The following is a 22,787-nucleotide window of genomic DNA, read 5'->3' as shown; positions in this document are numbered from 1 at the left end:
TCTGGCGCAGTGTATACGGTGTCTGAGGAATTGAAGAGCGGTAGCTATATCCGAGTACATTGGAGAAACTTTGTTCATCAGGCTTTGTCTTAGGACCGCAGGTCAACTAAGTAAGTAAGTTTGGGTTCAACTCTACTCAGAATCTGAGATGGTTCATTTTAAGAGAAGAGGTACTTAAACGTCTGTCTGCTTTTTCTCAGAGTAAGCATCGTGATGGAAAATACGATCAGTAAATCTAGGATTCTCGGATCACGATATTGCCAAAAATATACGGTGCTAACTGTTACCGACCGACAAATTAGCTTGCGAGGGCGCTGCCATTGTTTTCATAGCTCATTAAATATGCATCTTTGTGAAAAACAGCCTTCACAGAAAATGTGTATTTTATCATACTGAATAACTTTGTAAAACATTTAAAAGCAATGGAAAAACACGTGTGCAAAGTTACTGAGCAGAATTTATTTTTTAGTGCTTTTTTAAATAAATCATTATACTTGACAACTTTTGAGAGACAGACCGTTATTATATTCGGCAAAGCTGTTTATTTTAGTATGTTCTACAACCTTTCTAAAAAACAGAATTTTGTGTCACTCTAACAGCTGGATTCACGGTCATTCTAATAGTGGAAAAGAATACGCTATATTTTTATGCAATAGCTAATAATCTCGTTTTTGCGTCTTCGTCACCGTCAATCTAAATTCATGGTGGCAGGTTAATATTTATCTCCTTGGAACCTCTTCCTCGCATATTTGTTGTCTTCGACGTATTGATGACAAGTCAAACTCGACTGACTTCAGCCTTCAGTCGTTTCCGCCATCGCCTCGTCAAGTTGCGTGCCACGATGTCAATGTCGTCTGCGGTGAAGCCGTAAAACTGGACTTAACTTCCGGAAAATTTTACCGCTGTTCGTGTCTCTATGCGCAATTCTGATCACACTTTCTAACGCAATATTAAACATCGATTTTATCCGAAGCTTGTTGGAATATTTTTTTCACAATATCCTTTTTGAAAGTGTGATAAATTAACTTCATTCCGTTCGGAAGAAATGCGAAAAATACGGACACATGAAAAACTCTGCCATTTCAATTTAGTAAAAATTTTAAATATTTCAATCAATTACGTTAAGGATGTATAGAATCATAGTAGGCGTTTGTGGTTGAGGTCAGTTCAAATGTTTACTTCATGACATCACCAGAACTCGCAATGACAATCCATTCGTAAGTTATCTGAACTATTAAATTGTCCCATGTGGCACTTTTTAAAATGAATCTGAAGTTGTCATCTAGAGATCCAGCGCAAGTGTCAGGAATTTTACAATCCTATGCCTACAAAGCAAAGAAAAGAGGTAGTTTTAGATGTTTCAAGGCACAAATATAGTACCGGACCGCAAAGCGAACCAAGTAATAGGTCAAATTTACCGGCAAAGTTCTTCGGGACCAGCAACAACCAGCAGTTGTTGAGTGCAAAGTAACACTTTCTTAAGTTTCAAAGCCTTGATTCAAAAAATTATTAAAACGGGTACCTGCAGAGGGTGAAGACTAATAACATTTGTTTTAAAAATAATAGCAATTTCCCAATCTGCAGGGTATCCATAAATATTTCGGTACAAGATGAGTAGTTGCATCTATTTTGATTCAAACTAGGGATTGTGATGTGACCATGGTCAGTCGAAGTTGTTAAACCAAGCAGTATTCAGTCTTCTCCAAATATACCACACAGATAACTAGAAAAGTTTACGTTTATACCACATTTCATCCATGAAATCGGACTGCCCTACTTCGCAATACATTTTAGTAAACGTATGTAAATTTTTACCAAATCCTGAATTTATAACACAACACAATTGTTGCCATTACTGTCCTGTAAACAACCCTCCCTCTTTTTCCGTAGCCTAAGTAAATAAGTATGTAATGGCACCGCAAACTTATTATGCAAAGTGGAAAAATTTACACCATTATGCGGCATGAAGTTTTCGTCCGATAAAAGACCTCTTACTCACTGGATTCCTTCTGTTTTCTTTTACCGTAACCGTAAATCATAAGGCGTCTCCACCGCCATTCACCGATTCGAGTCGATCGGCCAATCGGTATCTCATCATCGAAGTGAAAGAACCCTACGAAGGTGATTTCCGTTGGGCTAGCGAGCGGCACTGGGAGTCTCTTAACCTACACCTTCTGTCGGCGCCTCGTTGAAATATGATTCGAATAGTTTCGACGAAAAGGAAATAGAAACAAGGGTCGGATTTTTCTAAACAGGTAGGTATGTATATATAGGCACCCTGCCGTGTTGCACTTGATTTTGCCTTATGTGCACAAATCTCGGCGGTTTGCGTGTCGACCTGTGCCACCTGGGACACAGAGGCGAAATGAGTCCTTTCGGGGCCTGGTTTGTTGGTCACCGGGTACAATAGACGACGACGACGACGATGACGACGGTGACGACTAACTATGTGTCCGGCGCGCGATGGTTATGATAGGGAATTCAAGCCGGGTTTGCGTGTGTTGTTTTGTGTTTGTAGGGCTCATACACTATGTGAATCTGTTGAGAAGAATGCTAAAATGAGGTCGTCCGGTTTGTTGCACGACGCTCGAATTGGTGGCTATTATTGTTATTAGTATTATTATTTACCAGAGCCTCTGAACTAGATTTTTTCGCTTTTAATGGCAGCAGCGAGCGTGGAGGTGTGATAAAAGAAAGCCAACGAGAATGGAGCGAAACTAAATTACCCAGGCCAGTGGAACGTGCAGGAAAATCAATATTAGAGTGTAATTATGACTTACTCCACTTTTGAGCTGAACAAGCGTTGTTCGATCTACGATGCCCAGATCCTCCCACGAGTGAATGATTCTGGGAAGCAGCACTTTTGGCGAGCTTGAACGTGACGAATTATCGGTAACCGGAACCAATGGGGGATTGATGTTGTTGTTCACAGCATCCATGTTGTCCTTCTTCGCTGGTTGAACGTCAAATGCACCTAGAATTTCGTTATCGGTTTCGGATCTTGAAACCACGAGCGACGGTGGTACAGTTTCATCCACCGAGGTTTGAGTTGCTATCGTCTTGCCGAAAACGTCGTAAATGTCGTCCTCGTGGACGTTGACACACTTGTCGCTTTTCGTCCCGTTCAGATTGTTCATATCGAGGCTGTTGTTGTTTTTGTCGCTTGTAGCGGAACTCTTCCGGCGGGTTCGGTTCGGTGAGGTGGACGGACTTCGCACCAGATTGTGGATTATCTCTATGCCGCTATGCGGCGCCGGACTCAGTGCCGAAGGACTGATGTATGTGCTTCTCTTGAAGGTTACCGAAGTTGCCGATCTCGTCCGGCGTCGGGATCGGCTTTGATCGTCCACCGTGAGCAGCTTCCCTGGTGATAGCATTGAGCTTGCGTTGCTGTCGACTCTTGGCGGAGCTTTCAGTCTCCTAGGCGATGGCATTGTGTTTAACTTTGGAACACCCGTTTTGACCATTTTGGGGATCTTCGATGTTGTTGGGTTGGGTTTCTCCGCCGGAGCCGAAGCATCGTTGTTGATTTTTTCCTCACTTGGAATGTCGATGTTCAACTCTTTAGTGTAGTCTTTTTCGTCTTTTTTCTCTCCGCTAGTGTCGGACTCGAGGTTTTCCTTGGTGTCGGTGCTGGTTTTCAGCAGCACTTCCAAGGAAAGGTTCGTTTTGTGCAGTTTCGGCGAAGCTGTGGTTGCCGAATCAGCGGATTCTGATTTTTGCAGCTTGGAAGGGCTCACTGGAAGTTCGACTACTGGTTCGGCATGCATCAGTACGACGTTGTTGATCTTTTCTTCGATCCCCTGAATGGCTTGTTTGACTTCTTCAATTTTTTCTACCAAAGTATGATTAGTTTCTGGCGGTTCAGGATGACTTTGATTGTCCGGGCTTCCAGGTTGGGATTTATTTTCCGTTTTCTTTCCGTTTTCTGCTGGTGTAGCTGATTCATCAGAAGGCTGTGATTGGTTAGGAACTTTAATTGGACTTACTGGTGTACGTGCGGATTTTGGCCGTGATGTTTTGGGCCTTTCTACGGGCGGCTCTGGATCTGGCTCAGGCGTTGGAGACAGTGAATTTGATTGCTCCAGCGTGGTCATTGACAGAATCGATGTCCGCATTTCATCTTCATCGAAAGTTACGCTTCTTCGACGGGCAAAAGCAGCCTGTCGAGGATTTGGAATATCATCGGTAGTTAGATAACTGCTGCTTTTGGCCGACATGGGTCTTTGATTGTTGGTAATATACTCGCTACAAATCGGTGGTGAGGACCGCTCGGTGTCTGCTGATTGCGAGTACTGTCTTCGAAGCGACGAACTCGAGCGATCGGTTAAAGAGGTGGAGGAAGATTTCAGGGCGGAACGTTGCATTACAGGTGACGAACGATCGGAAGAACTGGCAGTAACAGAGGAGTTTTGATTGTTCAAATGTGCACTAGAACTAGATGATTGAGAAGCCGTCAAACCATCCTGATCACTGTGTTCGAACGTATCACTATCGGGTGTCCTCATTTTCACAATCTCCCCACCGAAACGTACTCTTCTGGGAGTCCTTCGGACATACTCATCCGAGGATTGTTCATGAATAACACTAGAGGCACCACCGGTTTTAGTACCAACACTCTCATCTATTTCACTATCAGTCAACACTCGCACAATACCGTACCGCTTGGTAACATCTTCATCACTTTCGTCACTTATGGATTGCGAATTTTCCGCTTCCAAAATACGCATCGTAACCGATTCTTTGTTGATTTTGATCTCCGTTTCCATGATCACTTTCGAATCGTCGATTCGATCAATATTATCCAGGCTCACTCGTCGAACGACCGAACTGCCATGCTGGGGAAGCTTGCTGATGGCATACGGATTACGCTGGAAGCGTTCATCACTATTGTCCAGCCGGGAGACATCATTGTGGCTGCCGGATTTCCAACGTTGTGCCTTTGGCGACAGAGGCTGCGTCGGCCGATGGATTTCAGTAGTAGGAACTTGAGGAACATGTGGCTTCCAGGATTTTCTCATCGGTAACTCCGAACCGGGCGGGGTCAAATTGATAACGTTTTCTCGTCGGGGACTTTTCGGAGGATTCGGCAACCCATAAACGTTGCACAGCAAATCGAAGTCTCTCCTGTAGGATATTGAAATACACTCGTAAAATTCCCGCGAACCGATCGTATTTTTAATTTTAAGCAAAATCTTCAACGCAATTTCTTGATAGGTAATCTGAACCATTTTTCCGCCCAGAGCGTTGATGACGGCACGCAGAATAAACGTCCGCTTCGCGGTCAGAATTGCCGGCTGAATCAGCGATGGCAAAGCCAGCATCACACCGACAATGTATCTCGTACTGAGAGGATCCTTCGGATTTCGATCCATACCGTAGTTCATAATTTCCAGCATAACAGTTTCCGGCATTTTCGTTTGAGCTATGTACACTTTCAACACGTCCAGCGCCCCTTTCCGGACGGCTGGCGATGGATGACCCAGATTGTCGATAATCGGAGGCAACAAGGGGCCAAAATATATGTCGGAATCATCACGCAGAACAATCAGCACATCAATCAAAACTCGAAGCGAGTGCTGCCGCACCTGGTACTCGGGATCGTGCAGTCGTTCGAGAAACTCCCGGAAAAGCTCATTCATATTCAGCCCAACTGGGAGCTCGTTATTACGAATAATGTACTCCCACAAGGGTGTCAGCTGCAGCACCGACAGAACCCGCTGGTTATCTTCGACGTTCAGAACCCGTCGATAGCGAGCCGGAGATGAACTCGCAGCATTGTTGGAGGAATTGCTCGAACCTTCCCCACTGGTCGATGAGCTGCCATTATTTTTCGCAAACACTCTCCTAAAGAACATTTTTTTCTGCTTCACTTAACCCAGTAGGCTACGCCTCATTCACACACTCATCGCTAAACGTCAAGTTCTTAACACACAATTTCCATCGACTTTGGAAAACTAGAAAACAAAGCAAGCACCGACGAACACCGTTTCGCACGGGAGACACAAGATGAATATTTCCAGACGCCTAAATTTCATCACTCGCCAGGTAATCAACACTGAGCGGAAATCTCACTCGCAATTTCAGAACTAAAGGTGGGCATGCGCCGGAAGTTTGTTGTGCTCCGTCCAGTAGCTAGGGACAACCGACGTTGCTAGCAGTGGTCACCGTCGTCGCTGTTCCACCACTCTTGTCGGAGGTAAGTTTGTTTTGTTTTTGCCATAAATGGGCTACCAGTTTGCTCGAAAATGTAACCTACATTTCGGTTGCTTTTTGCAGGATCAAGAGCGTGCGGAAGATTCGCTCTGCCTGCCCGGAGGATGGCGGATGGCGGACTTGGACGGGGTGGGAGTATGTGCGCTGCTTGCTATTAAAATGCCATTAAGCTATCCGATGTGGACCAGCACGGGATTCTCAACAATGGACGAATTAGCTGAGTCAAGCGGCGGGGGTTTTGTGGAAAAGCTGAAAACGGATATCACTCGTGCACGAGCTTGCTCCATTGATGATACCGTAAGTAATTGAGTGTCTAGGTGATCCGTTATAGCGATAGTGGGTATGGGTTATGAATGCACAACAGCGGCGATTTATGGTTACGCTTGTGTAAGCTGGAATTAGTAACGCAATTTGATGCACGTGAAAGGATAATTGATTTATCACAACCGTAGAGAGTGTTGTCCTAGACCATGTAGTCTTTGGCTGAACAAAAAAAAAAATGGTTGTGTTGGTCTTAGGTACTTATTTCATTATTTAAGCGTTCCAAAATAATTCGGGTTTTAAATGGTTCTCAGAAAGAGTTTACGTAAGAAAGATTAATGGACTGAGAAATATAGGTATAAAAACCACTACACAACCAACTTTGGTCGTGGGATTGCTTCTTCCTTGGATCGTCTTTTGAAAATACATTTTTCTTTGTATCTAAAGTACACTGTAAAAATATTACAATTAAAAAATTGTAATAAGAAACGACTGGGGAAAAAAACGAATGAGAGAGACGAGTGAGAGAGAAGCAAGGAGAAAGCGAGAGGCAGAGGTAGAGTCAGAGTGATGGAGAGAGAGGGAGACATAGTGTGTGTGTGTGTGTGTGTGTGTGTGTGTGTGTGTGTGTGTGTGTGTGTGTGTGTGTGTGTGTGTGTGTGTGTGTGTGTGTGTGTGTGTGTGTGTGTGTGTGTGTGTGTGTGTGTGTGTGTGTGTGTGTGTGTGTGTGTGTGTGTGTGTGTGTGTGTGTGTGTGTGTGTGTGTGTGTGTGTGTGTGTGTGTGTGTGTGTGTGTGTGTGTGTGTGTGTGTGTGTGTGTGTGTGTGTGTGTGTGTGTGTGTGTGTGTGTGTGTGTGTGTGTGTGTGTGTGTGTGTGTGTGTGTGTGTGTGTGTGTGTGTGTGTGTGTGTGTGTGTGTGTGTGTGTGTGTGTGTGTGTGTGTGTGTGTGTGTGTGTGTGTGTGTGTGTGTGTGTGTGTGTGTGTGTGTGTGTGTGTGTGTGTGTGTGTGTGTGTGTGTGTGTGTGTGTGTGTGTGTGTGTGTGTGTGTGTGTGTGTGTGTGTGTGTGTGTGTGTGTGTGTGTGTGTGTGTGTGTGTGTGTGTGTGTGTGTGTGTGTGTGTGTGTGTGTGTGTGTGTGTGTGTGTGTGTGTGTGTGTGTGTGTGTGTGTGTGTGTGTGTGTGTGTGTGTGTGTGTGTGTGTGTGTGTGTGTGTGTGTGTGTGTGTGTGTGTGTGTGTGTGTGTGTGTGTGTGAGTGAGAGAGAGAGAGAGAGAGAGCGAGCTTGATTGAATAAAACAGGGGAAGTATTTATTTGCGATGAAATTTCAAACCCCTCGCAAACCCGAGCATGCTGACTTGAATTAAATAGTGCTATTTGAATTTAATTTTCTGCATCAACCACGGACCAAGCCGCAAAATTTAAAAAAATGAGTTAATGACAGCAAACGATCAAGAATTTTCTAAGCTACATTTTGTTCTAATCAGATTACATAAATGGTGCCATAAAGCCAGAGTTGTGAGATAATTTCAAACGATTGATAGCTATAAACCGTACAGAGCAACAAATTTGAACGCGTTTTTCTCGAAATCAGAGTTTTGTCACTTGGTTCGCTCTGACTTAACACCGACCATATAAGAAGAAGAAAATGAAAACAATCAATCTGTCACTGAGCTGACTCCTCTTTCAGGTTTCGTTGAGTTGAGTTCCTTGAATCATACTTGAATAATCGTTCTCTCATCACTGTTCACGCTCGAGTGTGAATTACTAACAACAATAACAGCGACATGTCATCAAACCACCGCTGCAAAATAAGCCACACCTTCTACCTGTTTCGAGCGAGAAACGCACCAGTAGCAGCAGCGAGGATGAAAAAGTTTCTATGCTATATAAGCAGTGCGCCACTCATTCTACTTCAGTATTTTTTCCCGTGTTATTTTGAAAACTTTTAGTGAAAATCCATTAAATGGAATAGTTTTAAACTAGTGCTTCTCTGAAGACTTCGTGGGAAGTAGCTGATTTTTCTCTATCCTGTCATCCGCCAGTGCCCAAGCAGAACACATATGAAACCCCCCACTGGTTGAGTGTGTGCTTTCGGCGGACTTGCGGACCAAAACCGTCCTTTTAAGGATAAGAACGAACAGAACATTCTTTTTCCGATGGCTTCTAGCGGTACAACTCCTGTTTGGTCACGTCAGGACATATTTGCTTATGCCACAACAAGGCAAGGACAGTCATTTCGTTCTACCCCATGGAGTCTGGTACGGCTCCGACAATTGTGATGATCAATTGTAGACAATTGTATGCAAAACTTATTTTTAAAGAATTTCCAAAGAAAATCCTCTATAGCTCTGCACTCGATAGAGATAGAAATGTCATTGCTTTACCAAAATTGTTTACCTTTATATTTATTATAACTTTGCCGAAGAAACCATGTGTCTATCTACGAACACAAAAAAATGGACGTGTATCGAGCCTTTAGCGAACGCGAAACACATAAAACGTATGCTTGCCGTACTCTCATTTGGGTGGTTGGGGACAAACGGAACCCATACAAGTTTATAGTACTCGACTTAAGCTTTAAGATGAAGCGCTGATTTCATAAATCTACTTGCCGCATTTTATCCCACAGGCTCGTGAAGCTACGGAAATTTAAAGCTTGAATATATGATAACTTAGAAAGTAAAAGTCCCAGAGATTTGCGGTCTTCTGCAAAAACGTGTGTTTTGAGAGCTTCGATAATCGCCTAGAACATTGTATTCTTGTAAAATGCAACTGAGAAAAGCTAAGTATGAAAAACCAATTTTTAAAGAAGTTTTAAAGAATATACGCTATAGATCAGCACTCGATAAAGATAGAAATTTTATTTCTTCAGCAAAGTTGCTTGTTTTTACAATATTTACAACTTTGCCGAAGAAACTATGTATATATTTCCTAACACAAAAAAGTTATTTTTATATTTTCATTATAATAAGCGATGACTAACATTTCACAGTTTTAGATTAAGGGGGATATTCATACGCACAAAAGTGCTGAAGATCATAAATGATAAAGTGAAAACAAAAGATACTAGGAAAAAAGTTCCACTTTTCGCCCTTTTGGACTACAACTGTGCAATGTGGCGATGCATGCCATCAGTCTTCAACATCAAATCTCGGGTAATTTTTCAAATAGACCTATGTGACAATGGGAAATTCTTTTCGCGTCTCCTCTCTTTCGCTTTTCACGGTTACATAAATGAATAGAAAAGAAAATTTCCAAAATAGTTAGCTAACTAGTGACTTCGGCAACCGATTCATGCAAAGCTGATGTGTTAAAATGCATTAGTATCGCCGTAAAAAACGGAAGAGAGGAGACCCGAAGAGAGTCTCTCATTGTCTCATTGTCACATAGATCTATTCGAAAAGTTATCCGAGAAATAGACTGGGACAGTGCAAAAATGTTGAAAAACGTGCGAAAGTCGTCACATTTAAACGCCCTTGAGTCTATGCAGATATCTACAGCTGAGCAACCATGCAACGATGCTCCAATACTGTCGCCGCTCTTCAGTTTGTACCGTCCGTGTACAGTACCGCCCCCGCTGGAACGACCTTTAATCTGAACTTTTTTTTAATCAGAACTGATAATATGAAGGCGTTTACATTAAAAAATGATCAAGCGTCACCCCGTCACCCAATTGACGGTTTTAGTTGACCGGGAAAATTGGAAAAACGTAAACAAAATTAATACGTTTTCTCTTGCCTCATACGCAAGTTAGGGTTACGGACCCTGTTCGTCATACGTAAACGCGATCCATACTTTATTGCGAGTTTTTATATGAATTAACCCATTAAGCTCCAGACTTTTCCCAGCAGGGATAGAAAGTTGAAACTTTCAGGAAAATTCTCTTTTAGGTCAACTAAGAAAAAACCACTGACTTTTATTTTTTAAATTTTGACCCTGTGTCCCGCAACGCTACGTTGCGAAAACGCATCGCTGGGCATTAAGGGTATACCGTTTTTGCATACCTGTATTATTATGCATATAAATGCTTCATACTTTTTTACCGTTAAATCAAATTTGGAATTTTTTTTGTGATTTTAAGTATTAATAAAGATTAAATGAACGGTTTAGAGTATTACATGTTATGTTTTATGATAGATATCAAAACATTTGGGTTGGAGACCATCTTTGCATTAGACGCATAGTATGCAGTTTGAATGCTAAATGCATGTCATCGCAGATGATTAAATGCCTACCAACACGTTCCGGAAAGGTTGTAACATTAAATTTGAGTTCATGAAACTGTCGTTGCCATCACTCAATTCCTCCAGATATTCCGGAGGCAAAGGTACTTTAACAATTTTATTACGCTCAGTGCCATCAGCCACTGCCATCAGTGTTTGAAGCAGCGAATTCTATGTTATGTAAACTTTTATAATGTTTCCGGGATATTTTAAATAAGCGAAAGATAAGATTTACATTAATTTGTTTACTAAAAAGCAACGACATCAAATGAAACACCACAGCGAACGAACGAAAACAAACGTTCCCGTTGCAAATTTTGAATATCGTTACTTCCTAGCGTTGCGTTTTCGCAACGCAAAGCTTCAAACCTATCTGAAAATTACAAAAATAATCAAAATTATGAAACAAAGTTTTTTTTTGCAAGCAACCGATTCTTACTAACACTGATTGATAGGCCGGGCGTTAATAGAGGTAAAATCGAGTTTTATGAGCATTTTTCCTTAACTGTCTGAAAAATAGCAAGACCTGTTGTTTTGTCACAGCTGTAATTATGTTACATGTAACATCTGACCTTTGAGCAAAAACAGGTCGATTAGATTTTTTCCAATCTTTCTTTGTTTCTCAGGGTCCCAGTTGATATCTTAAACAGAGCCTTCTCTAGAATCGAATGAAAGTGCGTTGCGTTTTCGCAACGCTAGGAGGAAATGGGTTAAAGATGATTCCCAGGTTTATCTCAAAAGTGGTGAAAAGTCAGATGGGACTGTTATGCATTTACGGGCAGTATAGCTTCGTCAGCTCATCAGATGAATGAAGTAATCTTGGACCACTGCTGTTCTCTATATTTTTTAACCATGTCTGTTTCTTCATTCCACATTCCAATAATCGTCACGAAAAAAATCACAAAATAATATAGCAATACTGCAAAGAGACTAAAGTGCGGATTACAACATTTGGACGGTATCACAATAGATCAAAATTCTAAATATTTAGTGAACGGGACACAACACTAATAGTTCTTTCAAAATAATGGACGCAGTGGTAAGAGTACCCAACAGAAGAGGAAAAAATAGTTCTTGCAAAACGGATAGTTTACCTTTAAACCGACCGGTTTCGAGAAATATGTTTCCCATCAACCATGTTAGCCATGCATGAGAGCCATGTCGTTTCAAAATGTTTTTAATCGGGTTGGTGGCCTTGGAATAGACGCCTGCGAGTCTATGCAGATATCTACAGCTGAGCAACCGGTAATGAATGAGGACGATGCTCCAATAATATCGCCGCTCTTCAGTTTGACTAAGTTAAGGATGTAGATGCTCTATCTCTCCAAGTAATCAGTTGGACATCACCCCGTTGATGGGAAACATATTTCCCGAAACCGGTCGGTTTAAAGGTAAACTATCCGTTTTGTAAGAACTATTAGTGTTGTGTCCCGTTCACTAAATATTGAGTTTTTGGTTCTTACGTTGGATAAAAAAGTTTTTGCAGTGAAATCAAAATACTGGTCGCAGTGATAATGTCCATGCGGAAAAAATAGCTTCAGTACCGTGTACCGCCCCTGCTAGAATGACCTTTAATCTGAACTTTTTTTAATCAGAACTGATAATATGAAGGCGTTTGACATTTACATAAAAAATGATCAACGGTTAAGCCGGGCAAATTCGAAAAACGTAAAAAAAAATTAATATGTTTTCTCATGCCCACCTTTAGCATAACTCATACGCAAGTTACTTCTCTTCACCATCCAAGACCGTTTTAATCGAAATTGCCGAACCAATTTCATTTCTTCTACCATCGGGACATAAATAAACGCTTGCGGAAAGGCGAGATATTTCCAGAGCCATTTTTATAGAAAAGCTTGAAGCTGGCAAATAATTTCCCATCTAATGCAATTGGTAAAAATGCTTATAGTATAGAAGTTATGGTCGTTCGAATTTTGTCAAAATTTTGCGTGTCCCGATCGTTTTGTTTAACCCCGGTTGCATTTCTTAACATGGCCAACAGCAAACATAAATTACAGAAATTGGGCCTTACTAATTATGCCAATTATCCTAATTAGACGTAGGCTTTACACCCACGGAGCTTCGTTTGATTATAAAAGGGTCATGCGGATGCCAATCGCTGGACGAGTTGGTGCGAAACCGGCCGTTATGAACAATCGCCATCCACTTGCGACAACTCCGCATCCGAAAAAGTGTACCTTCAACCAAGAAGGCTTAGAAAACTTAACTCCGGCAGATTTTGTACTTGAGAAAACATGACAGCGTGCAAAACTTTTTTTCATCGTCGATTTTTTTGCAAGCGCAGAGCCTGCCAAAAATACTTTCAGTGCAAAATATTTCACTTCTTGAGAGCGGGTTACTGTGATGTCAAAGCGAAAGTCCACAACGAGATTTCTCCCCTTGCATTTTCCTTTTCCATACGCTATGATGGGGTCATCTTGGAAATGAAAACGAAAATCGAACTTTCATAGTTAACGTTTATTTTCTGCGCTGGATTTTGGAATTTTACAGAAACTCATTTCACTAGAACCATTTCTTTCTTCTACCTCTTCTAAGTTGTTCGTTCGTTGCTAGGCTATGTACAAAAAATTGTTTAAATGCCAATAGAGGTACGCATAGAAAAAAAAAACCGAGCCGATTATTTGTACACACGAATGAATTTCGAATTACCCTATAGAAGTTGTTATTTGATTTAGAAACATATCATCCTACTCTACTACTCGATAAAACTTAGCGGCTAAACACTTACATCTCTATTACGAATTAAAAACAGTCTCATTTGGAAGTCATGATTTGCGAATGTGTTTTATTTATCATATATTGCTGTTAAAACTTTCTACTTTCTCTCACTCTCTCTACAATGTAGTTGGCAAATTGACAGCCCGTGTGAATCGTGAAAGCCATCCCGGGCGGGGACGGGCTGCCCGTTTTTCTGTTTTGGCACCCGTCCGCATGGTACATGTTCCTTTTCTTTTAGGATTGCTGAGGGGTCTTGTTTAAAATAGCGTATGGCAAGATAGTTTACAATAATTCTCATCATCGTGTTTTGTTTTGCTATTTAAAAAAAATCTCTTAACTATTTACAGTTAAAAACCTTGCTTAACACTTAAAACATAGCACTGATTCGGTTTTTGCTGCTTTAAGCTGCTGGACCGGCTCCGGTCGAGAACGAGGAGGGGGTAGGGTTGTGGGTAGGGGGGGCAGAAGAAGACCACAAAAAACAAACGCACACCTGGCGATGTCATGGTAATAAATGCACATTTGAAGGACCTGCTTAATTTGCCCACATGTATTTTGCATACATTTAAAAGTAGGTGTTTACCGCGCTCTTTACTTGCCGCGCGCGGATAGGCGCCGGGTGCTAGAGCTTTTAGCTTCTACTATCTTCCGCTGGGTTACACACCTCTTGTGTTTCACGCGCGTTTGTTTTGCTTTTCCTCTAGTTTAAAAAAAAACAAGAACTATATATATGCTCGAGGTCGTACCTTGATACAAGGCATTGCAAAATTTGCACACAATGAATGTGGAAAGTGTTTTTTCTTTTTATTTTTTTTTTGCGCTTACTCGCTCGCTCGCTTGCTCGCTCGTTCGCATGCTCCCGTCTCGTCCAATTCCAGCTAATTAAAATTCAGTAGTCACTAATATTTACATGTCATTTGAATTTACGCTTGTAAGTGCACTCTCCGTTTTCTTTTCACTTGTTTGTTCTGGTTCCTAGTTTTGATTTTACATGTTTATTATACACATTTCTACACGTACTCTTCCGAAGGTTTCTGCACGCCGGCCGGTATCCGGAGGGAACTCGGCACCCGTCCGTTCACTGTATCCGGCAGCTCGGCAATGTCCTTGAAGACGCCCATCAGGCTTTCGAAGTTCGGGCCCCAGTTGAGTAGATAGTCCCAGCCGGTGGCCGATGGTGAAGCACCGTTCGGCTGCCGGTACATTCCTACCATGTGGGTCGACAGATCGTCGTCGGATGCCACCAGCGTACTTAGCGATCCCCGGAAGGAGGAATCGAATCCGTCGTACGACGACGGAGGCAGATGGGGTGGCTTGTTGCTGTTGTTGTTGTCGCTGACCACCCGTCGACTAGTGTCTTCGCGGGTTTTTGTGTATTTGTCACCGTTGATGCTGTTGTTGTCGTATTCGATTTCCGAACAGGTGAAGCTGTCGTTGCCGCTTTCGTCGGTTGAGGTGGAACTGTGAGCATCAACTGCCGGCGAGTGATGCATGTGTGTCAGATGCGGGGCTGGAACTCGGGGAGCCTCGCTGCTGCTGGACACAGCGTCCAGAGTGGAAACCAGACTCGACGTTCTAGGACGGGAGTTTAGTCGTTCGATTTCTTCGGCTGTTAGACCCATGGGGCCGGACACGACGGAGTTGACGTTTTGTGGTTGTTGCGGTACGCCCGGATTTTTCCGGCTCGCACTGGAACTCTGTCCGGAGAGTTGACTCATTACCGGACTGTTGAGGCTGCGTTCGCTGTTGCTGTGGAGGGCATCTTTGCCGACACCTCCCGAGCTGGAGGTGGTCGCTAGGAGAGCACTTTGCAGAGGTTTCCCTGAGATGTCGTGCAGTGTGAGGATTCGTGGTTGCTGCGAGCTGAGCTCCGAGCTCGGAGACAATCGTGCCAGTGGAGTGCTCTGGTGCGGTCGAGGCGTATTCGAAGGCGGAGGTTGACTAGCTTGCGGCGGCACGCGCGGTGCATAAGGACCGGCGTGATGGGGCGAATGCCGATGCTGTTGTTGGGCCGAAGTCTGGTGCTTGTGGTGGGTGTAGGTGGCCACCGGAGGTGGGGTAGCTTTGTATTTCCGAACACCACCTGCTTCGCGGTATCCCTTGTAGTGATAGACGATATCGATGTCCGACGGTGCAATCGAACTGGCATTCTCCAGGTCGTAGTGCTCCGGATATTCGGACCCAAGATCCACCGGAGCGGTGTGATCGTGTGTGTGGTGTGATTGACTGGGCGGGGGTAACGGTGGGTGATGATCTTCACGCAACGGAGGACTCTTACTAACCACCTCACGTTCGATAATATCCGGACGTTGGGGACGTTGCGGTTCACCCGCATTGATATCTCGCTCTTTATATTTCTTCGAAATCAACTCCGGCCCCACTAGATGATGTCCTCCAACTCCCCGCAGCATATCATTATTATCGGAATGGTAACCAACGACGGACAGATCACTCACATGAAGACTCCTACCGATGTCGTTGTGCACACCGGAGGACACTAGCTGGGAAGTGCTAAGCAGAGTGGAGCCTCCATTCTGCTTGGAATGGATTGTAGAGGGACCTCCGAGTCCTCCGCTCTTTTCCTTGTGCTGTTTCCGCAACCGAAACACCAGAAACGAAAGAAAGATCGCCACCAGCAGCACAACGAAAAAGACTATCACCAGCGTTATGCCGATGCTGAGCGGATCGGTAACGTGAGCGGCGCCCAAACCGGCCAGCAGACATCCCGGCAGAACGTTGCCCCGGTGAACCACGTTCTTGAAAATGCTGCCGGAGCCGTTGAACGGTTGGATTTCGTTGTTGATGGTGAAATTTGCCAGACAGCCTTGGAAGTACGTCGGCATGACTTCGGTGACGAACAATTCCCGGCGAACGTTACCGATCGACAGGACGGTCAGGTACGGATCGAGGAAATCGTGCACTCCTGCCGAATCCAGGTCTTCGATTACGTTCTTCCCGTCGACAATTACCTGCAGAATTCGATTGTGAGCGTGTAAGGTAACGTTGTGCCAGTTGCCGTCCGCTAGGTTTTCCGGCGCAGAAGCTGTGATGTTGATGTACGAAGTTTGGTGGGAATTGTAGAAAATCCGACCGTTCTTGAGCTCGATCGAAGTGTAGTGCTTGTTGGTGGCTGCGTAAATCAGCAGCCCATTCGGTTTGTTCGTTTTGAACAACAGACTCATGTATTTCGGGGGATCTTCAGCGATCGTCAAACTTGATATATTTTCCGTTTTGATTGAGTACCGTTTGTTACGAGTTACGTCGTAACTCCAGATGTTCTTTCCACTGTAGATATTCTCCAGCAGTTGCATGCGTTTGTGTTTTTCGGAAATCTCAAACTCGATAAAACCGCCGTCCGCTATGGAGAAGAAATCGAGTGAACTGGAACAGTCCGGCGAGAGGATCGATGCTCCACAGCGACACAGTGCGGTATTCCAACGATCCATACACTGCCCGAAAGCACCGCAGCGAGGCTGTGCTGGATCCTCTGGCAGCCCCAGGCTGCAAGGTCCTCCGTTGTTACCTCGTCGGCAAGTGTTCTCCACACCGGCCGCTTTGATTGGACTGCTCAGATTTAGCGCTCGCCCGTTGATGGACACGCTGTGCACGCAGCCTACCAGATCGTCGGAATGCACCTGGCCGGGACGCTCGAGGACCGGATCGGCCGATGCCAGGCCACCCACCAGCAGGAAGTGTTTGTTGAAGTTCAGGGTTCTGGAAAGAGAAAACGGCCATTGAATTAGAACAAGCATCCCGTTTAGAAAAAAATCAGATCAAATCAGACAGGTTCGATCAGTTTCGAATATTGCGTTCTCAATTCTGATCAAGCTAATGGACTCTAATAAGAACTTAGATGGTCTGTATTTGTCAATTTGCTTCATTTCAAGCTATAGAGACATTATAGCTCTATGACTCACAGCAGTTGCAGTTTTATTAGATTTGGTGAAGATTTCGCTTCTTCATAAATTTCTTAAAAATATGTACAAATTTTTGCATCTGGCACCTCTAATTGTCAGTTATGAACTAGGGATTTCTGCGAAGCGATGAGCTCGGAAGTGAACAAAGACAAATGGGATTTATTATTGAGTATTATAAAACTTTACAGTTTCATAAGTTAACGGAGATTTCTTTGAAAAATGTGGGGTTTCGGGAATAGTAATGAGCGTTGATGGCGTACAGCTTATACTAAAATACTAGTTGAGCCCGAATCTTACGATCCGGAAAATATAAATTTCTGTTCAGAATTCCAGTCGTGCAGTTTGATCGAGCAGTTAAGTCGAGAAGTCCAGTCGACCAGTTGAATCGAGTAGTCTAGTCGAGCACTTGAGTCGAGCAGTTGAATCAAGTAGTCTAGTCGAGCAGTTGAGTTGAGCAGTCTAGTCGAGCAGTCGGGTTAAGCGGTTAAGTGGAGCAGTTAAGTCGAGTAGTTCAGTCGGGTAGTCCAGTCGAGCGGTTGAATCGAGCAGTTAAGTCGAGCTGTCGATTCAAACAGTTAAGTCAAGCAGTTGAGTTGAGTCGAACAGTCGGGTTGAGTGGCTAAGTCGAGCAGTCTAGTCGAGCTGTTGAATCAAGCTGTCAGTTGAGTCGAGCAATCAAATCGAGTAGTTTAGTCGAGCAGTTGAATCGAGCAATTGGGTTGAGCAGTTAGGTCGAGCAGCCGATTCGAATAGTCCAATCGAGTAGTTGAGTCAAGCAGTTCATTCGAGCAGTCGAGTCGAGTAGTTGAGTCGAGTAGTCCAGTCCAGCAGTGAAACCAAGCAGTTGAAACGAGCAGTTGAGTCGAACGTCGAATCGAACAGTTGAGTCGAGCAGTCTAGTCGAGCAGATAAATCATGCTGTCCAGTCAAGTAGTCCAGAGTCCAGTCGAGCAGTCGAATCGAACAGTTCAGTCGAGAAGTTCAATCGTGCAGTTAAGTCGAGCAGTCGGGTCAAGTAGTAAGCCAAGCAAATGTGTCAAGCAGTCGAATCGAGTAGTTAAGTCGAGTAGTCCACTCGAACCGTTAAATCGAGCTGTTCAGTCAAGCAGTCAAGACGATCTGTTCAATCAAGCAGTTGAGTCGAGCAGTCGAATCGACCAGTCCAGTCGACCAGTCTATTCAACCAGTTGAGCAATCGAGCAGTCCAGACCAGTGAGGTGACTGAGAATACAACCCATTGCTACGAAAGCATGACGTCCTGTCAGGGATCTGTTTTTAGTTACCAATAAGCCTCTTATGGCGTTCTGTCAGAGACCTGGTTTTCGGTACAGACATAAGCCTCTTATACAAATAGACTGGGAAATACTACTGTAGTCGAAATGTTCCAGGATTGACACCACAATTTTGAACCAACCGATTCGCACGCGTTACCATTATGATTTATACTATGATACGACTATTTTTGGTATTTCTGTCAGTTTTGAAGTTCCAATTCTGTACGAATTTGTGATGCTGTTTTTGGTTTGGTTCACGCCAGTTTTACGAATTCTCCGTTCATCCGTTGGCCAAAGCCTGCCTTTTTTTCTACGTTTCTCGATTAAGTTTATCACCATTTGCTTCCAACAGCCGTGTATGCTCGATGAATTTTCCGTTTGATTCCTCTGTTAGAGACGCATGCATCACAGTAGGCTTTGTTTTTTATCTTTTTGTCGAGCATAAGATGCTTTGATCAAGCCAAACTTCGCACGAGAAAAACCCAGAGAGATTATGCACAAGACGCGACCGCATGGTTGACGTAGGACTACGTAAGTCTCTTTGTTATATGATTTTGAATATCTTACTACAGTAAAGTTTTGCCTGTCTTTTTGAAACGAAAAGAAGTGAAGGGAAGAAAAATCTAACCAAATCTTCAATCATTATGTGTTGATCCTGAAAAGGACCAATTGTTTGATTATCATAACTTTAGCTTACAACATTTACTTAAAGCTTGTATACGTGATGACATCATCAGAAATTATGCACCTGTGCCTCTGCTTGCTTTACAGAAACTGATAATTCGACCGAGTTCGTGTTTTATTAGCGCAAAGTATATCTTCGAAGTCCGTCCCATTTTTCAAATTCTACCATGCCACGACTTTCGTAGCCGAACCTCTTTAGAAATCCTCTATAGGTGGCCCGGTATATAACAAGATGTATATTGAAAACCGGTATCAGTTTGTGGTTGTCTTTACTAGTACAAAGTACAGTGGACTCTCTGAAAGGATGTCTGAAGCTCGCTAGAGGTGATCGTAGAACGTTGGAAATTTAAGCCACCTTTTCCGTCTTCTTGGGCAACAACAAAACAGCTTGGATGTTCGGAAGGACACCTCTCTGAGCAATGGTGACACCGGACAGCAATTTGTTCAACTCTTCGTTGTTGCGGATGGCCAGCTGCAAGTGACGATAATTCTGGTCGCTTTGTTTTCGCGAGCAGCATATTTCCTGCCACTTCCAGAACTTTAGCAGCCAGATATACCTTTTCTCAGCAGCCGCTGAATACGACCGGCCGGGAACTGTAGACGTACACGACTCGAGCGTGATTTTCGCTTGCCCTTAATGCTTCCGCCTTTGTCGCGTCCAGACATGCCAATAAGATGTTGACAGTAGCTCAGCTAGCGTTTGAATAATGCTGTTCGCCGGCTTACCTCGTGTTATGTACCAGAGCAAGCGACAAGAATCGGTCCCACATATTTTTCGTGGTCCATCATTCCATCATCTACGTTGAACAAAATGGAGCATTTCAATTTCAGTCTGAACAAAAGAGCAAAGTTACCAGTGAGCCGTTCACCTTTTACTGCCAAAAAAAAATAACGCTGCTTATTACTGTAGCATTGGTGATGGATAGATTTGTGTTGCTATAGAAAACCGAGTGAGAAGCTCTAAGATTCATTAATTACCGAAATCGTTTTTTTAAGACCGAACAAATTAGAGTTATTTTCAATTTTTCAATGGCGCGCATTGAAAATAATAGTTTTCTATATTATCCAATTCGATTTTCCGATCTATTGGTATAAATAGCTAGGAAATCTATCAGGAATTGACAATGCTCCATTTTTCAATTTTTCAATAGTGCGCACTTAAAAATCAATAGTTTTTTTTATTAGTGTGGATGCGTAGAAGATGTTCCGATCGATTGGTGCAAACATATTGAAAATCGATCGGAAAACCGCTGAGCTATTACCCAAGTAACAAAGGTAGCTGAATTGCAAGAGCAATCGCTGGTTACGGGTTGATTTAAGGGGATTAAGGCTGCAGAAAGTAAGCACTTAAATGGTTTTTGAACAAGCGATGTTTAAGCTACTCTAAGTTCTTCAAACCAGCTCTCTCTCGAAAGCTGATAAACAAGCTTTATAGCGGATTTTTCTTCTAAACAATCCGCTTCTAAACAGCCATAAGCAACAAGCCGTTTTACGGCTGCTCAAAGGTGTTAAAGTATAGAGTAGAAGCTTTCATTCAAAGCTGTGAGCCTTTAAACTACTTTATGACTGCTTAAGGGGGCTTACAAACTACTACCAAGTTTTCACACGGCTCACAGCACACACACTGTCAGATCACAGAATTTCGCAATTCGACTGGCAGCAAAAATATAGGTCAGTAATCTACATTATCGACAGTGGACTTAAGATGAAGGTCGTCAGAGGCCAGCTGTTTTTTTTCTGATTTCAGTACTGGTTTCCACTATCGTTTTGTTTATGCTAAGTTTATGCTGAGTTGCTAGTAGTAGGTAATAATCTGTTATGAACAATTATGAAACGTAGAATGGCGCATCCATTTTTGCTGTTGAACTAGATCCGACAGTAATTCTATCACATAAAATGTCGTTTACGGTGAATTTTATTATCAGAGAATTTTATAAGTATATTTTCGACACTTTACGACCATTAATTTAATAGCGAAAATTATTGGCCAATTTCATGCTCAACGTAAATATGGCATCACTCCCGTTTCCGTGGTAACGTATCAACAACGACGGTCGCGGATTCGGAATTGCAATCGAAACGAAGTGAAGTTTTTCCTATCAATTCCAGTGAACAGTTTGGGCAAAATCATTATAATATCTTACTAAATAACTGTTCGGGTGGTGAATTAAAGTTTTCTGTGCCTCAAGTTAAGCTTCGCTAGTGATTAGACGAATGGAACGGCCGAAAAAAATTAATGAAAAATCAACGGCGAAAAAGTGAAAATATAGTGATGAATTTTAATTGGGCAGAAATCTCAATATTTAGTGAAATTTATGTCTCAAAAAGTAATAGAACCTATGCAATGTTTAGTGCTTTGAGTTGCAAGATCTTTTTACGGTTAGCAGGTTAGTTGAACTGATATTAATTTCTTGTGATGGTTTCCCGAGTCTATGTGAGCATGTTGGTGCACTGAAGAAGGGAAGGGAAGGGTGCTATACTGACTGCCATATATGTACTCTGACGACCTTGTCGTTAAGTGTTATGCGTCGTTTGAGAGACAATATTAAGAGAGAATATTAAATCATGGAAAAACTGTTAGAATAACGCTGACGCTGACGCTGGCTTGCAGCATAGAGGGCGTCGTGGAAGAGCAATTTCGCCGGTTGGAAAGTCTCGAAATCATAACGAAGGCTGTTTTTTACTGATTGGACGGTACCGATATTCGTGCGGAAGTCAAATAGGAAGAGATTTACTCGATAGAGTTAAACACAGCGCTAGAGCCAAACTGTTATTCGGTTCTGTCCAATGACATGTTCACGAAAATGGCTGAGGGACTGCCAGACTGGTTCGTCTCCTTCAGGTGCACTAGACTGTGCCTCTTTAGCGTGGTGTGGACAGATGTGCCAACGATCGGGCTGACAGCTAGCTCATTCACAGGTTCCCCGACGAGTCCGTCAAAACCAATTACAACGTAGACCCAGCCGAAAGCTCGAAAAGCTAGCCGACCACCATCCACACATCTTAATATTTGACTTGAAGGAGGACATTTCTAACGCCAGGCTCCAACGGTGGGCCCAAACTCTTCTCATCTATGACTCTGAATCCGTTACATGCCCATGGATAGTTTTGTTCGTGCGGAAGTACTCTCCAGACGCATCGACCGTCATGTGATGAATTCCGAAATTCAACAGTCCTACCAACGGTGAAAGTGTCTCTCCGCATCATTCCGTTTGCAGTTTGCAGTTTGCAGGAAAGAAAATCTTCTACAAAAGCCATCGGCACCTTTTTTCTGGATTAGAAAACCACGCCTTTTCGCGCCGCACCCGTACTTCCTTGGAATTATTTTGCGAGACTACACCGTTCCACAAATTGGCTCAGATAAAGTAATTCGCCCAGAAACACAAAGTTACGATTCACTAGATTTCATCCGGGCCGAGGTCTACGTAGCCGCAAAAGGACCTGGGAACCAGCTCCGACTTTTCGACTACTCTAT

At 43.2% G+C, this 22,787-nt stretch overlaps 2 protein-coding genes across 2 annotated transcripts in view; both read right to left on the bottom strand.

Moving 5' to 3' along the window:
* LOC128743420 (uncharacterized) overlaps positions 1-5,858 on the bottom strand; it is a 43,903-nt gene extending 38,045 nt beyond the window's left edge. The window contains exon 1 of the mRNA XM_053839994.1: positions 2,781-5,858. Coding sequence (XP_053695969.1) covers positions 2,781-5,858 — 3,078 coding nt within the window. The remainder of the gene's footprint in view (positions 1-2,780) is intronic.
* Positions 5,859-14,447: 8,589 nt separating this feature from the next.
* LOC128740965 (cadherin-related tumor suppressor) overlaps positions 14,448-22,787 on the bottom strand; it is a 161,882-nt gene continuing 153,542 nt past the window's right edge. Inside the window, exon 9 of the mRNA XM_053836541.1 lies at positions 14,448-17,151. Within this exon, the coding sequence (XP_053692516.1) occupies positions 14,448-17,151 (2,704 nt within the window). The remainder of the gene's footprint in view (positions 17,152-22,787) is intronic.

This window comes from Sabethes cyaneus, chromosome 3 (genome assembly GCF_943734655.1).
Source record: "Sabethes cyaneus chromosome 3, idSabCyanKW18_F2, whole genome shotgun sequence".
Lineage (NCBI taxonomy): Eukaryota > Metazoa > Arthropoda > Insecta > Diptera > Culicidae > Sabethes > Sabethes cyaneus.
The sequence above is the reverse complement of the archived record's forward strand: the minus strand, read 5'-3'. Positions and strand labels throughout refer to the sequence as shown.